Raw genomic sequence first — 16,536 nt, forward strand, 5'->3', positions numbered from 1 at the left:
ATGTCCATCATCCTTTACTTTGATCATATCAAACCCACTTTTTGTAACTGAGATATGGATATGCTTTGAACCGGCATCCAAACTATTTTCCATCATTTCTTTAATGACATTCACAGGACGTTGAATTGTCTTTAATAAATAAATAAAATGATTTCATAGCCTATTTCTTTTTTTATATACTTCTCCTGCTGCTATCCTTTTGATCACGGATGGATCTAACTTTGATATTCGCATGTTGTAAAGAAAAAGGAAACCACTTTTTTGGATTGACTTGTTGCCAAATAAAGAAAAAAATAAAAATAATAAAAAAAAAAAAACGCGTCGCGGTCATTGAAAACAATCCTATTTTATATATTTTTTTATTTTTTATTTTTTTCGCGTGTACCTTTTTTTTTAAAAAAAAAAAATTAAAAAATGAGCGATCGTCCAAAGAGAAAGAGAAGACAGACACCAAAGACTAAAGTGAGGTAGATAAACCATGAAGGTTTTTGAGAGAAGGGGCTTATGTTGTTAAACTTTAATGATAGTTCTGCTCATTACGTGGGTTATGTTGAAGATGGAGAATCAGTGGAAGCCATTATGAAAAAGTTTGAAGAATTAGAAAGGATCGAAAAAGAATTCTCAGCACTTCAAATGGACACAGTAGAAGAAGAAATAGCGACAAATAATTTAACAGAAGAACAATTGGAAGAAGTCTTTAAACGTACTTCTGCATTTACAGTGAAAAGTGCAACGATCGATACAGATACGATTGAAGATTTAGATGCTTTGGATCTTTGGGAAATAGAATACAAGGATGGAGATACAAATGAATTCTATGAACCAGAGTGAGTCCTGTTTTATGGATAGATAAACAAAATGCTTACTTTTCTTGTAGTGAATATCATTATGTGGATGAAAGCTTTTGGGATGAAGAGTTTGGTGAAAAACCAGCAAGGAAAGGAAGACAGCAAGGAAGGATAATAAAAGAACCAAGACCATCAGGGACAAAAGGACGTGGTTTGGATCGAGAAAGTATCATTGCAAAATACAAGATTATGCAAGTACAAGTGCAAGATAGAAATGGAAATTATTTTACAATCAAGAAAAGAGTCAGCAATGTGGATCCTAGCTTACCAACCTATGTTAAAATACCACCAAGACCTATTTCAAGATCATGGGCTCATTCAATACAATCGATATCAGCAGAGGATATGACGCATGCCAAGTAGGTTATTGAATAAGAATAAGGGAGTCATTGGATAGAGTTTAAGATGTTTTAGATATTTTGAAGTACCAGACATTATTTCAAAAGATTTAAGAGAATATGGAACAGATTTCAGTGCGGTGTATATGGACCCACCTTTTCTTTTACCAGGAGAAGAACCCACGGCTGGCAAGATCTCTATTGATGCATTTGTAAGTAGTAGGATGAAAGTGGGGAGTGTTGATAAGATATTAAACAAGTTCTGTAGAGTGCACTTAATGTGACAGATATTATAAAAGCAGGATTTTTATTTATTTGGTTAGAAAAAGAGTGGATACAAAAAGTAGTCAGTATAACAGCCAAGTGGGGATTTAAATATGTGGAAAACTTTTGTTGGATAAAGAAAGATATCAATAATCAAATACATAAAAGCCAATATAAATACTTTAATAAAAGTAAATTGAGTTTATTAATATTTAGAAAAGAAGGTGATATTGAACTGCGTCATCAACGTAATCCTGATTGTGTATTTGACTTTATTCGTCCAAAGTTACCAGGTAAGAATGTGCTTTTTCTTTTTAATAAACCTATTCACAATCAAAACTAGATGAGGTCAGTGAAAAGAAGCCACCGTTCATGTATTCAGTGATAGAAACATTACTTCCGACTGCAAATTATCATCCAGAAAAGAATCCTCGAGGAGAAAAGCTGATCGAACTGTGAGTTCTATCCTAATCATCTTCACTTCTTAACCCTTTTTCTTTAGTTGGGCAAAAAGAGGACAACAACGTAAAGGTTGGACAACCATCGTAGAAAGACAAAGTTAATGCAGCTATTTGTGAAACTCTTTTTTAAAAAAAAAATCATTTCTTTTTTTACTATTTTTTTTTTTTTTTTTTTAAAAAAAAAGAAAAGAAAAGGCTCCTTTCCCCCACTTTTTTTTTTTTATATATGCTTTATATTTTATAGTGATTTATCAACCTACAAAATCAGTGTGTAAAAAAGGGAGATATTAAAGGTAGCTAAGCAACAAGTGATGAGACATAAATCAGGCTGTTTTCTTTTTTTTTTAATGATTGTTCAGTCACGTAAAGTAGGACAAGATCCCCGTCCCCCACTTTTTCTTGAGGATAACAAAGAGTAAGTAAACAATATAAGTATAATCAGGGCAGTGTAAATAGAATGGGTAAACAAAGATGACAGAGACAATAAAGTACCCAAGCTGTTCTCAACCACATGTGAAAGTCTACCGAATGCTTTAAATAATTTCACAGACATTGTGTGGTGCATAGATGCACAGGATTATCTCACGGCGATCTTGGCTCATTCCATCGAGTACAGATTGGATCATACATGCTGATTGAATTGAGAATATTGAATGCTTTTATTAAGAATCAAGTGAGTTAAAGTTAAATAATTTTGGTGCAACCTACTTTTCTGAAGGTTTGAAATGCATAAATAAGACATGGAACCATTCTCTGTCTGCTTACATTTTATGCGCGTAATTGGGGGTTAATAAACAGACAAGTGAGAATATTCAACCCAATCATGAATAAATTAGGTCAATCATCATCACAAGAGGAACACATTCATTCTTTTCTATTTGAAATAAAAAAGGAAGGAAAAAGTGGAAAATGAAAGGCAACATCATCATTTTTGTTTCAGGTTTTTTTTTATTTTTTTTTATTTTTTTTTAATAAAAAGTTTACTTTTAAAAAAAAGGTATTTGAACAAGTTCAAGTCCACCTTTTTCTTTCTCTCCCTTTTTTTTTTTTTTTTTTTTTTTTCGATTACAAGATCCTATCTTTCAATCCCTTCTACTCCTCTCTCTCCCCTTTCGAATACTCCCTGATGGAAAATAAATCATTTATGACTGAAAAAAAGAGTTCATTTTTTCATTGTATTCAATAAATATAAACATGATACAATCAACTAATGGTTCATTCTAGGTGGCAAATTAAAGTATTGGGCACGTCGAAAAAAGAGTGCTCTGAGTTTATTTTTATGCTGTACATTTAAAAAGAGTTTAAAATCAGAAAGTAAACTGATTGAAAAGAAGCAAGTGATAGTGGAAGAAGAAGAAGATACAATTGAGGAAAGATCAAATAGTGAAGAAAGAAGTGTAAAGAATACAAGATTTATTTTGAATTTTTTTAATTAAAAAGAAACTGTAGCATTTATTACAACCAGTAGCAAAAGAATATGAAGGTAAAAAATGCCTTGTACTCGATCTTGACGAGACACTCGTGCACAGTTCATTCAAGGTAATTCCTCTATTTATCACTTTTCTGTATTAACGTACCAATAGACTGTATCTAGGCCTGATTTTGTTGTACCAGTTGAAATTGAGGGACATAATCATAATGTATTTGTATTAAAGAGGCCGGGTGTAGATGAATTTATGAAACGTATGAGTGAATTATATGAAATTGTTATCTTCACTGCCAGTTTATCAAAGGTAACAGTATCTAATCAAAACATAAACTAATTATTCTCTTTAGTATGCAGATCCTGTGTTAGATAATTTTGATTTACATAAAGTGATTCAGCATCGATTGTTCAGAGAAGCATGTTGTAACTATCGAGGAGGCTTTATAAAAGATTTATCAAGGCTAGGACGAGATCTAAATCATGTCGTCATATTAGATAATACACCAGCCAGTTACAGTCTTCATCCATCAAATGCTATACCAATTTCTACTTGGTTTAACGATCAACATGATTCTGAGCTATTAGACTTAATCCCTTTTCTTGAAGACCTTGCTAAAGTAGATAATGTAGTTGAAGTATTAAATATTTCTTTTATTTAATCGAGCATATATATTCTTGATGCTACATCATTCACCACCCAATTCATGCCTTTTAATAAATTATCTCCTGTTACTGCACTACACGCAAGTATCGCCCAGTGATGACTTTTGATGTCCTCTAATTCAAGCAACTATCGACTTTTAATGAGCACGCCTGTTTTCTTTCTTTTTTCTTTTTTTTTTTTTTACATCTTTAATCTCTTTCTCACTCAGTGCACCCGCAATATCTTGTTTATTTGCAAAGACCAACAAGGTTGCACCTGCTAACCTTTCTTCCTGTAATAGTTGATGTAACTCGGTCTTGCAATCATTTAATCTCAAACGATCTGCAGAGTCTACAACCCAAACAAGTGCATCTGTCTGTTCAAAATAATTTCTCCAATAAGAACGAATCGATTTCTGCCCTCCAACGTCCCAAATATTTAATTTATAACTTTTTACTTATATTAAAAACAGGAGTTCTCCTTTATTTTGCTCATGTAAACTTACCTTTCATGCTCAAGTGTTTTTATATTAAATCCAAGTGTAGGTGATATAGTATCGATGGGTTCTCCATTAATCCTTTTTAAAATGGTCGTCTTTCCTGCATTATCTAATCCTCTTGTTCACATTTTAATACTTCTTTTTTGTAATAAATAGAATATAGATGACTCTTACAGCATTAAAATTCGCATTTCTTTTTCATTTTGTCGATTCTTTTTCAAGATGGTTAATAAACCCATTTTATATGAAGGCAAAAAAAAGAAAAAATACACAACATGATTTTCTATTAAAATATCACACGCTGAGTTTTTTTTTTCTTTTTTTTTTTTTTTTTTTTTTTTCAAAAAGAAAAAAGTCTAAAGCAATGTCATCCAAAGTAAGACAAAGAGAGAAAGAAGGAGGAGATAGATTAGCGATACCAGTCGATGCAGGTTTGATTCGTTGCATATGTCCATCGACCGAAGATGATGGTTTCACAATTCAATGTGAGCACTGCCTTGTTTGGCAACATGCCTACTGTGTACGAATCACACCCACAAACATACCCGATCACTTTCTTTGCGACCAGTGCAGCAAAAAGCGACCCAAACTTTCGAAAAGAATCGCCATTTCAAAAAAGAAACTCTCCAAACTCGATTCAGATGACAATCCCGTCAAGAAAAGAAAGCAAAAGCCTGTCAGCCGAGTCGTCTCGCGGTACGCCTATGCCATCTTTCACGAAGCCAGAGAGAGGTGGAAGAGGGATTGGAAGTACGACAGTCAGGATCCGTTTATCTATGACATGGGCGCTTTTGTCACCATCGATGCCGACACACTCCTGACCAAGGGAGCCCTCATGAACGCACCTGTCTCAAGTCAAGGCTTATTTGCGACCAAGTCTGTTGCCTCGGGCCACTATCTGATGGAGATTGCCGGAGACGTCTTGCTCAAGTCAGAATTCAAATTTGACCCACTCAATGATTTTGTTATTTTGGGCACACCACTGAGTCACATCATGTTTTTCCCTACACTAGATCTCTGCGTTGACACCAGACAGTTTGGCAATAAGGCGAGGTACATTCGTCGATCGTGCCATCCAAATGCAGAACTTCGCAACATGGTCTTGCCGCGTGATGATGACAAGACGATTCATCTGGGTTTATTCGCCCGTCGGTTGATTGAAAAGGGACAGGAGGTGACGGTCGGTTGGGGATGGCAGAGAGGACATGTGACGTGGAAAGAGTATATGGATTGGCATCACAAATCGAACAAAGACAGTACGAACAAGGTGATTGATGAAGAAGAGGAAAGAAAGAAGAGGACGACGATTCAAAAGATGCTAGAGAGATTTGAAAAGGAGTTTGGAACATGCGCTTGTTTGAATAAGCGGAGGTGCCTGATTGAACATTTGAAACGACAAGTAAAGAAGCAGACAGACAACAGTCATCGTCGTCGTCGTAGCAAACCTTCAGTCCTTTTATTAAAACCTAGACCTGTAATGGATAAAAATGTCACAGAGGAATATGTGGATATCACTTCCAATTCACCTACCTTGGGACCTTCAAAAGACAACCCTTCTGATGATGATGAACTGTTGGACATTGATATTGTAGGCAATGAAACCCCTCAGGAATCACTCGGGGTGGATGAAAATCAACATAGTGATAACGAAGATCTATCCTCTTTGTCCTCTTTATCAAGCTTATTTGCCACAGGAGAAGAGAAAGAACAGGATCATACAATTAGTGAGAATAGTAACAAAGTTATCAGCTCCCCTGCTCTACCTTACAAAAGCATCGCTTTACTGCCCAGAAAAAAGCTATGGGCTCGAGATTATCTTAGTAAACATGTTGTTGATACTCCGGTTTCAGGTATAGAAAAATGTATATAAAAAAAGAAAGAAGATGCTGATATTCATAACATTATATAGAAACAACAATTAAAGATGAACAGATAGTAAACAAAGAGGATAATAAGGAAGAAGAACCCAAAACACCTGTAAAAATCGAAAGCAATAGTATACCAGTTTCTTCCCTTGAAAACCAAACCAAATTAGAAGTTCTTATTCCCCATGACGCCATAGCAGAGGAGAAAATTGTAGACATTATCCCTCAAGAAACCAAACTCGAAAAGGATGAGCCTAAAGAAGATATACCATCAACAACTGACGCTCCTATTGAAAGTGACAATGAAAGTGAACTAAGTGATGCATCTACAGTTTTACTTGAAGATATTTGTACTTAATCAATCAAACCTTGGCATTCATTTGTATATTAATTTATTCTGTATTTAATTTGTGAATAAAAAAAATGTATTCTTTTATCATGCATTTATAAAGTGCAACAAGCTCCGGAGTTTAATAGATTGTCTTTTTTTTTTTTTTTTTTTTTTTTTTTTCCTTCCAAATGTCAAAGCATAGAAAAAAACAAAGTATATTCAGTTTTAGCGATGATGAAGAGGATCAGCCAATGGTTTCTGTAAAACCCTTACCTAATCACGCTGTTGAACGCTCAGAATTAATTGCAGAAGAATTTGACCCTGACAGGTTCCTTTCAAGCAGGAGACATTTAGGTCTAGAACGAATGAAAGTCGAGCTTAATACTCACTTGAAGCAACTCAAGGCTGAGCTTGTCGAACTCATCAATAAAGACTATCAAGATTTTGTGAACCTTTCAACCAACTTGAAAGGTGTTGATAAAGATATTAACGAATTGAAACAGCCACTTTACAAAATTGAGGATCAGGTCAAAGTAAGTCTTTTGAACATTTACCTAATAACATTAAGTAAACATGAGCAAAAAGGATGCACGTCATCATTTCCAACAAGTTATTGACTCTTTGCAAGAACAACTTCAGTATCGAACCCAGTTGAGAGACAAAAAAGTGAGTTTATAAACCGAGAAAAAGAAAGAAAGAGAGAGAGTTTATTTAAAAGAATTCGTTAGGCTGTTTTGAAACTACTATTAAACATACACGAGTCAATCAGTAAAGTTGAATATTTATTAGACATCAATACAGAAATTGTACAAGACAAATACAAGATGGTCAGCCAACTTAGTGGAGAACAAGAGAGGTAACGAGAGCATGTGCACAAAAAAAAAGAGAGAGAGATTGAGTTCTGTATCGTAGCAGTGCAGGCAAACAAATAGAAAGAGCTGCTATTGAATACAATCAAATGCAGCATTTGGTAAAAAGAGGAAAGGACCTTGCTTTTATAAAGGAAAACGAATGGAGAATTACGCGTATTAAAGATACTTTGGAACAAAAACTATACAAAACTTTAAATACCGCCTTATTACAAGTTCGTGCAGGAGAAATAACAAGGTCAACAAAGCAATCCTTGGTCCAGTGTCTTAGAACCTATACATTGATTGATCAAACAAAAACAGGAGAAAGGATCATTCGAGAGCAGTTTGTGAGATGGTACTTGGACAAGATCATTCAACCAAAAGTATTACAAAATAACAAGTCAGAGGAGAATCATCTGGCTGAGATGTATAACAAGATCATCGTGTTTGTCACCACAGATTTACAGCCTATATTGGATATCACACAAAAAACATTAAAGGGATCTAATTATGAGGTTTTGGTTAATTCTCTTTGGATAGAAGTAACAGAAAAGATTGGTAAGGAATGTAAAGCGATATTTGCTCCTGGACAAACAAGCGTTTTCCACAAGGTATACATATAAAAAGTGCTTCGAAATCGAAATCGTATTAATCTTTAAAGGTTAGAATTATTCGACTACCGTTTCGTTTATATCCAACTTGGAAGGTTTATGCCATTCAAGAAAGTCCATGATTTACCTTCGACATCATCCATCCTATATCGAATTCATGAAGAAGTGGCAGTTACCCGTGTACTTTCAATTGAAGTTTCGTGAGTTTGTGGTACGTATAGAGGAAGTGCTCAATGATAAGAGCCAGTCCCAAGAGGAAAGCATCTCGAATGGAACAAAGGCTACAATAGAAATCATTCAGCAATGCTGGTCAGATCATGTCTATTTGTATGGGTTGGCACATCGCTTCTATAAACTGACGCTTCAGTTATTAAAAAGATACAACATATGGGCTAGAGATATCCTTCAGGTATGAGTCCTTCATTTTATAAACAACAATTTAACGCTTTGTTATAGAATGCAAATAACAGTACAAAAGCCAAGTTACATGACAATGTACAACAATTAATAGGCTTTATAAAAACCGAAGCGCCGAAGCTTATATTACCCAAGTTACCAATAAACATGCAGGAGCAATTATCAATAACAGGTAAAAGCAATATCATTTTTTTTTTTTTTTTTTTTTTTGTTAAAAACCAATAATTATCTTTAGAGAGCTTAAATGAAGCTTTAGATGAATTGAGTCTTATTGTTAAAAAATAGTAATAACCTACTTTATCTTTTCTTTTCTTTTTTTTTTTTTTTCTTTTTTTTTCTTTTTTTTTCTTTTTTTTTTTTTGAAATAATGCTGCTATTGTTAGTATACTGCTTATTGAATCCTTCCAATGAATTTGCGCCTCACATTTTTATTTTTGTAAATGCACAATTGAAGATCCACTGTCGTTCCTTTTAAATTGCCTTCAGGTTCGGTTCCCTCGCTTGTCAGAGTCCCTAACCTCACGGAATATCCGATGGTCAGCAAGCTGTAGACTTCTGTTTGAATCAGGCCACTTATACCATCCAACAGAAGCACAGATTGAGCCTATCCACATCCAGCATTTGTTAATGACACCATTCCAGAGTTGCAACCTCGTAAAGTTTTGACTGTTATTCCTCAGTGTTCATTGGTTCAACTTTGAGAATCTTGTCTGCAATGTTGAAATAATGCATGAGCTCATAAAGAACATCATAAATCATACTAATAAAAAAAGGGGGGAGGCCACCTTTTCTCGCATTTTCAAGAATAAGTTCGTTATCCATTATTAGATAATGGCCTATCTAAGGCTAGTCTTAATCATTCTCTTGCCCGAGATTGGGCCCAGAATTGCGATCGCATTAGTTTTGATATTAAATGCATGACTCCCTTTCTCTGACCATGTCTAGGCGCAGTTCAAGTTAACATGAATTGAGGACTCGTCAATAAAGACACAATTGTTCATGCAACCTATATCAGTGTTGGCCCAGTATTCAGCTCAATTCAATCGTAACTGAATTTTTTTCTTCGCTGTTCCTCTCTATTGGTTCCACTTTTGAATTTTTTGAGTGTCAACCCCCATATTTCAATCATATAACGATGAAGGGTTGTCTTAGATAGCTTGGGATCTTCAAATTCTTTGCTGGACTCCTCCATTAATTGATCTGTAGCGGAAAAGGGATGCTCCAAAGTGTATTCTGGAGCACACTTCTTCTTTCAGCAAGCTCGCTTTCACGTTCAATAATTCGAAGACAACACAAAGGTAGAAACAAAGAGTCAAGACCCTTATTTTAAGTCTTATTCAATCTCTGTACATTTCTTGGTTCAATCTCAAGTTGTTTTGGTCGAGGTTCAAGGCTGGTGTAAAAAGAGAATGCCTTACTGTTACCGACTATTTCAATAATAGAATTATCGAATCAATGCAACAAGTAGCAGCACAAGATCGTTATTAATGAATTAAACATGCTATGTTATTCTTCGGTAGATATTTAGCTCTTGAATCTGCTTTAAAAAATAAAATGAAAAATTCAATGCGCAAAATTGAATGGTTTTTATACGCAAAAATAAAAAGATGTTTTATTTAATAAGAATCCTGTTATACGCGTGTTATATGTATATCTGTTCATCCAGACAAGACCAACGTAAAGAAAATTAATGAGTGACTAAAAGATCCCTTTCGGATTAAGGGCAAAAAAGGTATGTGCTTAAAGAAAGGGATATAGTGTATAATGGTGACGAGGTAAATTTTGTCATCATTTAGAGAAATGCTGGATGTGGATAGGCTCAATCTGTGCTTCTGTTGGATGGTATAAGTGGCCTGATTCAAACAGAAGTCTACAGCTTGCTGACCATCGGATATTCCGTGAGGTTAGGGACTCTGACAAGCGAGGGAACCGAACCTGAAGGCAATTTAAAAGGAACGACAGTGGATCTTCAATTGTGCATTTACAAAAATAAAAATGTGAGGCGCAAATTCATTGGAAGGATTCAATAAGCAGTATACTAACAATAGCAGCATTATTTCAAAAAAAAAAAAGAAAAAAAAAGAAAAAAAAACATGCCTAACTCGCAAGCTGAGAGACCACAAGGTTTTTTCAATGAACTCTGGAAGGTTACAACCCGTTGGCTGTGACAGGTTGTTTCTAGTTTGACAACTATCCAAACAATTGTAACACGACTGTTTAAAAATTCAAGCTTGTTAACACCAGTCTATGGCCGATATCGTTTCCCCTTCATTTTCAATATTTATAGATTTATTTGTTTATATATTGAATCTTCCCTGTAATGATTTGGCTTATAGAATCGCATTGTAATTCAGTTTCTTTAATCTAACATAAAAATACATTTTATTGAAGCAACAACTTGTAACGTAACACATGCTTAAATTTAACTCGAATAAAGAAAACTTTATTAATCTTTCTCAGGGAACTGAGTGGACTATATTTAGTTATTCTCTTGAGATACATTTGTGTGTATACTTTGTAATCAGAAGTTTTACAAAATCAACACAAAAAAGTTTTTAAACAATTGTCTTTTGTATTCTGATCAAGGGTTTTTTTTTTTAATATTGATGGCTACTTCTTTTATTATCTTTTTTAATATATAAAAGCTGAATAAGTCCTGTGTTTACTTGGTAAATACTGATGATTTGCTTACTATTTTTATACTTCATAGAACATGTATAAGGGGCGTCAAGCTATACTTTTTTTTTAAAAAGAGGCGTTAAATTATGCTTTTTATTCCTGCTGTATCATATAGGTATCACCTTTGATGTACTTCAAAGGTTAAAAATAAGAAAAGTTTCCCGAAAAGGGAATTGTCAAACAATTTGATAATTATTGTTGATCTGATTTTCATAATATAAAGTAACTTTTGTAGTCTGTTTAGTCATGAGTAAAAGGCTAAAATTAGCTTCCTTTAATCTTTATTATGGTAGCTACAAAAAGTTTTTAAAATAAGATCTCAACTTTGTTAAATCGAATAATTTAATTAGGCTACCAGTAAGGCATTGGTCCCCATTATTATTTTCCGGGAACTGCTTTTCATAGAAACTCATCATCTGTAAAAGTCGTAAGTTGCTGCTCCTTTTGATGGTCAAAGCGGTAGAGATTGATCGGTAATTGTGTGTTGTAAAAGGTAGCAATAAAGAGGCACTATGAATTTTTTTTTATCTCTATTATCCAACAAGAAGGTGGTCATTATAAAATTATATATTGCCCATTCGTCTTAATCCTCACTAGCTGATGAATACCTTAAATGTGCATACTGTAAAGGTTCATCGCGCTAATGTTTGAGCTATACCTGAAAACCAAACATAGGATACAACAAACGAATTCTCATCTTTTATTATCTCGCTCAAAGATGTGAAATTTCCAAGATAAAACTTGGTTTATCTACACTTATTCTAGTACCTCATACTGCAGTACACAGCAGATTTACTTTTTTTTTTTTTTTTTTTTTTTTTTTTTTTGCCATAACCATCCGATGCGTAAAATTCAGTGACATCAATTCTTTGAAAAGTCTCTTGCCTTGGAGAAGATTCCAACCAATCAAATTTAAAAAGTTCTTTTAAAATTGTCCGCTTACAATCCTTTATGTTAAACTTCTTGGGGATTTTTTTTACAAGTCACTGTCTAACACATCTGTAACACCCTTATACTCACGTACTCTTTAATGAGCTTTAATACTCACTCTAATTTCATTCATAAAAAAATTATATGAATACCGCAAAGAAAGCTATAAAAGAGGATGAAAAGGAAAGTCAATATAGTAGCTTATATCATATAAATTGTGATTTAAATGCTTTAGAAAATAACTAAGGATCTTTATTTGTTGCGCCGCATTAACTCAAATTATTTTCGCTAAGTAGCAGTTGCAAGTGATATGATGAGAGTATAAATGCATAATGTTGAATTAAAGGATAATATAACACGCTAAAGTAAAAGAGAGAGAAAAAGAGAGCTTAAATTATTCAAGATCTGTATGCTCAAAGATGTTTTGGCTAATATCGTTTCTTATCTTCTTGCTAACGACTTCAGGAATCCACCCTTATTCAATTGGGGTTTGTGTATCTTTTCCATTCTTACTCCGCCTGTAAAAAAATAAAGCATGGCGATCATTTAGTTCTAGAGCAATGATTCGTTTCCAATACTATTAATTTAGTGTCACATAGCAGAGAGCTACATAAACATTTAAAGAATGCTATGTATTTTTAGTATCAATACTTGATTGGATATTTGAATATATCTTATGACTTTTCTAAACCTTCTACTTTGGTACACTTTTAAACATATTTTAAGATTCCTTCATCGAGAACAGAGAATTTCTTTATAAAGAAAAATAAATAAAAATAGTTGCAATCTCAATACGGAACACATAATGCATACAACCAAGATTTTGCATAAACATTGGTGAATGACGTTTAGAAAACAAAGCAAAACTACAACTGTTTTGTTATCTCAGACAGCATTAGATATTTTTATTCCTTCACATATTATCCTCAGTAATGGACCATTATGAAAAATCGGGGTACAGTAATTTATTCTGTAATTGTGTAAACTAAGTGAAAGATGATTGTACTTTTGGTTCACTGTTGTACGAGAGAGATATTATGTGGCATGCACCTTTTATTAATTGAGCGTAAACATCTGTGTTACTGCTTGCAGTGAGCAAAGACAGTAAGCGCCATAGAATTTCGAAAAATATAGTTAACGTGTATTCTATTGCGATACATAAATCTAGAGTGCACAAAATAAGCAATTGCCAATTATATTATTAAATGGGGCTGATGTAGATCAAAAGGGTGTTCAGATTAAAAAAAAGGCTTAGAATTGCCATTCTGGTTATTTTTCATGTTAAAAATATCACATCTTATAATGCAATTCCATTGTGTCATTTTCGTCAACTGTTTTTGTACTGTGTACTACATTCGAAACTATATATAAGAAACGTGTATATCGCTGCAATTATATCTTAACCTCATCTTCTTTCTATTTAAACATGAAGTTATCATTCTCTATCTTGCTCTTAGTTGCTGCTGTTCAAATTCAAGCTGCCGTCAATCCTAAAGCTGCTGCTGCTTCCAAGTGCATTTCTGGCTCTTCTGGAAAGGGTAATGGTGATGGTTACAAGGGTTACTGCTGCAAGGACAGCGATGATTGCTTTAATACCTGCGTGAAGGGTGTCTGCAATGGATCTTCCAAGCCTGATCCTACTCCTACTCCTACTCCTACTCCTGGAGGCAAGTGCACTCCTGGATCTAAAGGTCTTGGTAATGGTGATGGCTACAAGGGATACTGCTGTGATGATAGTGATGATTGTATTAACAGCTGTGTAAGCGGTGTCTGCAATGGTCCTACTAACACAGCAACCAAGACTACTACTACGAAGACTACTACAGCCACCGCTACTGCTACCCCAGGCAAGTGTTCCCCTGGATCTCAAGGTCTCAAGAACGGCGATGGCTACAAGGGTGATTGTTGTGATACCAGCGATGATTGTGTGAACAGCTGTGTAAACGGTGTCTGCAATGGCGAAGTTAATCCTAATCCTAATCCTGGTAAATGTATTCCTGGCTACAAGGACAAAGGCAATGGTAAGGGTCCCTTTAATGCATGCTGTTCAGATAATGACGACTGTCAAGAAGCCTGTGTCAGAGGCAGATGTACCAAACCTTAAATGCATTTTCATAAACGTTTCCTCTCTCTCAATTTGACCTTGTTATCATGCCTCACAATAAATAATTAATCATAAATTTTGTAAAATCATGTCTTATTTGTTTTTGTTGGAAATTTTTTATGCATTATTGTTATGTTTATACTCAGTAGTGTTTTGTCATCATTTCGTCCCATTCTATTCTTCTCATTTTATTCAAAGTACTCTTGAATTTATATACAGATTTTTAATCAGTTCTATGTTTTAAATTTCTACGGTTGAAAACGCAAAATTGAAGGAATATCTATTGCAGAAATTTAAATATGAGTATGGCTCAAGTTAGATCTTGTTGACTTTACCATAACATCAAAAATAATTGTCCCCAGGCTGCCTATAATCCACGGTAAATTCTTCAAAATGTAAGGCTGTTCTGTTGAATTTAAGAATATTGACTAAAAAAAAGATATATGTAAGATTATGGACTATATGAACATCTTATTCCGTTAGAAATTACCAGAGTAAAAAATAAGTTGCCCAATAGAGTACAGATAAACATGCCAGAGCTCAGTCCTTCTGTACTTTGCTGCTTCCAATTCTTTATGATCTGAGGGAGCCTGCTTCCTGTATAAAGAATTGCACTTGTCCAACCCATCCATTGAGATAAGCCACCGTATGCTATAGAATGATCATTGTAAAATGGCTTGAAATAATATGTATAGCAAGAGACTGTTATCAAGACAACTATAGCTATAGATCCAATTATGTTTATCCATAGCATTGATTTTGTTATAGGATTATCAACTTCATCATCTTGGTCTTGTTTTAATTTAACATACAGTGTAACCTTTCTATAGTAGATCACTTGCCATATCAGACAAATATCTGCCACTGTGTACCATAACGCCAATAGAAACTATCATTTTTTTCCCACGATGTTAATATGAAAGAAAGTATATGATTATCGTTTGGGTTACCATAGTAAACATCAATTTTTCCATGACAACGCCAATCATGCTGAATATGTCTCCTATTAGCCAAATGATTAAAAAGACAAGAGAAAGCCCGTCCCCACTTTTTCTGCGATAGTTTTCGTATAACTGTCTAATGTCGAAAATGAGCATGTTGCCAAAAAAAATTTCTTCTATTTTCTTTACGGTATAAAAACAATTATCCAAAGTAGAATAGAAATGTAGCCTGCTACTGCTGAAGATAATGATGTATCCATAAAAAAAAAGCAAAAGTAGTAAAAATGAAAAATAAAAAAAGTTTTGTGTTCCGGCAGTTGAAATCATTCTTTTTTTTCTGCGATATAAATTACAAACATCAGATAGCACACTGCCGTTTGTTCTATTCCTTTCCTTTAAATATAGTGTTTGAATGAATTAGTGTCCTTTCTATATCTTTGCCTTGTAATAAATAAGTAAAAAACTACAAATGGCCATTGAACGTTCGTTTAGAATAAATTAAATAAGTCTTAGATCAGTATTATCGGTAGCTAGCTACTTTAAAGTATATTTTTTTGTGAAAAAGTATTATCTAACAAAGAGGATCAAGGTGACTTTATTTTACATCAAATATTTTGCAAATAGTTTGATATGTTGACAAAATTGTAGCTTTCATCTATAATAGGTTGTGGAATACTCCTTTTGGTAGGATGAAATGGATTAAGGTTGTACAGATGGTTAAATTACCCGGATTAACATAAAAACAACCGAAAAAAAGAAACATACAATGGAAAACACACGCTGTGGATATATGTTTCTATGTTTACAGGGGGAAACTTATAGTCTTATTTAGATAAATAAAACCCCCTCATTTTCATACTGATTATTTCCAAGTTAGAAAATTGACAAGCATATACCAATTAAAGAAAGCAAAAAACATGGGCAAAACAGGCATTGATTTCTTTAAACTTTTTAATGATTGAATCTATGATTTTTAAAGATGTCTTTGACCTTTTTTTCTTTCTCTTTTCTCTATCCTAGCTATTAGCTTCCCATGAAAAAGACAAAGAAAAATAGATTTTGCTTGTTTTGATCTCCGGTAATTATTAGAACTTTGTGTCTTTTTTCTTTTTTCGCTTTCAATGATCAATAAAGAATGCCATCTGTTAACACTATAAGTGACCACAACGCTAACTTAGATGGATCAGATTCAGAAGATTCTCTATTTAGTACAGGCTCCCACCATTTTACCGATGATCGAGATGATCAAACTTTACTTCCCTTGACACCACATGCTAACACATCTTCGACATCTGTATGTTCCTTTGAAACTATTCCTAGGATCCCTC

The 16,536-nt window shown here is 34.0% G+C and overlaps 6 protein-coding genes across 6 annotated transcripts; 5 read left to right on the forward strand and 1 right to left on the reverse strand.

The window, feature by feature from the left end:
- Window positions 1–414: 414 nt before the first annotated feature.
- On the forward strand, window positions 415–2,013 carry RO3G_17115 (uncharacterized protein; the record flags this gene model as incomplete). Its single annotated transcript, XM_067671699.1, has 7 exons — window positions 415–467; window positions 528–827; window positions 878–1,207; window positions 1,263–1,398; window positions 1,455–1,743; window positions 1,794–1,905; window positions 1,953–2,013. 7 exons carry the CDS (start codon window positions 415–417, stop codon window positions 2,011–2,013), a joined length of 1,281 nt encoding a protein of 426 aa, XP_067527913.1.
- A 1,108-nt stretch (window positions 2,014–3,121) lies between these two features.
- Window positions 3,122–3,996, forward strand: RO3G_17116 (uncharacterized protein; the record flags this gene model as incomplete). Its single annotated transcript, XM_067671700.1, has 5 exons — window positions 3,122–3,148; window positions 3,210–3,308; window positions 3,361–3,450; window positions 3,495–3,644; window positions 3,688–3,996. 5 exons carry the CDS (start codon window positions 3,122–3,124, stop codon window positions 3,994–3,996), a joined length of 675 nt encoding a protein of 224 aa, XP_067527914.1.
- A 1,264-nt stretch (window positions 3,997–5,260) lies between these two features.
- RO3G_17117 (uncharacterized protein) lies at window positions 5,261–6,702 on the forward strand (the record flags this gene model as incomplete). Its single annotated transcript, XM_067671701.1, has 2 exons — window positions 5,261–6,329; window positions 6,389–6,702. 2 exons carry the CDS (start codon window positions 5,261–5,263, stop codon window positions 6,700–6,702), a joined length of 1,383 nt encoding a protein of 460 aa, XP_067527915.1.
- A 797-nt stretch (window positions 6,703–7,499) lies between these two features.
- Window positions 7,500–8,552, forward strand: RO3G_17118 (uncharacterized protein; the record flags this gene model as incomplete). Its single annotated transcript, XM_067671702.1, has 3 exons — window positions 7,500–7,531; window positions 7,588–8,137; window positions 8,193–8,552. 3 exons carry the CDS (start codon window positions 7,500–7,502, stop codon window positions 8,550–8,552), a joined length of 942 nt encoding a protein of 313 aa, XP_067527916.1.
- Window positions 8,553–13,589: 5,037 nt separating this feature from the next.
- On the forward strand, window positions 13,590–14,267 carry RO3G_17119 (uncharacterized protein; the record flags this gene model as incomplete). Its single annotated transcript, XM_067671703.1, has 1 exon — window positions 13,590–14,267. One exon carries the CDS (start codon window positions 13,590–13,592, stop codon window positions 14,265–14,267), a length of 678 nt encoding a protein of 225 aa, XP_067527917.1.
- Window positions 14,268–14,682: 415 nt separating this feature from the next.
- On the reverse strand, window positions 14,683–14,899 carry RO3G_17120 (uncharacterized protein; the record flags this gene model as incomplete). Its single annotated transcript, XM_067671704.1, has 2 exons — window positions 14,683–14,695; window positions 14,823–14,899. The coding sequence occupies 2 exons, from the start codon at window positions 14,897–14,899 to the stop codon at window positions 14,683–14,685; spliced, it is 90 nt and encodes a 29-aa protein (XP_067527918.1).
- Window positions 14,900–16,536: the final 1,637 nt, after the last annotated feature.

This window comes from Rhizopus delemar, genomic scaffold (genome assembly GCF_000149305.1).
Source record: "Rhizopus delemar RA 99-880 supercont3.26 genomic scaffold, whole genome shotgun sequence".
Classification (NCBI taxonomy): Eukaryota; Fungi; Mucoromycota; class Mucoromycetes; order Mucorales; family Rhizopodaceae; genus Rhizopus; species Rhizopus delemar.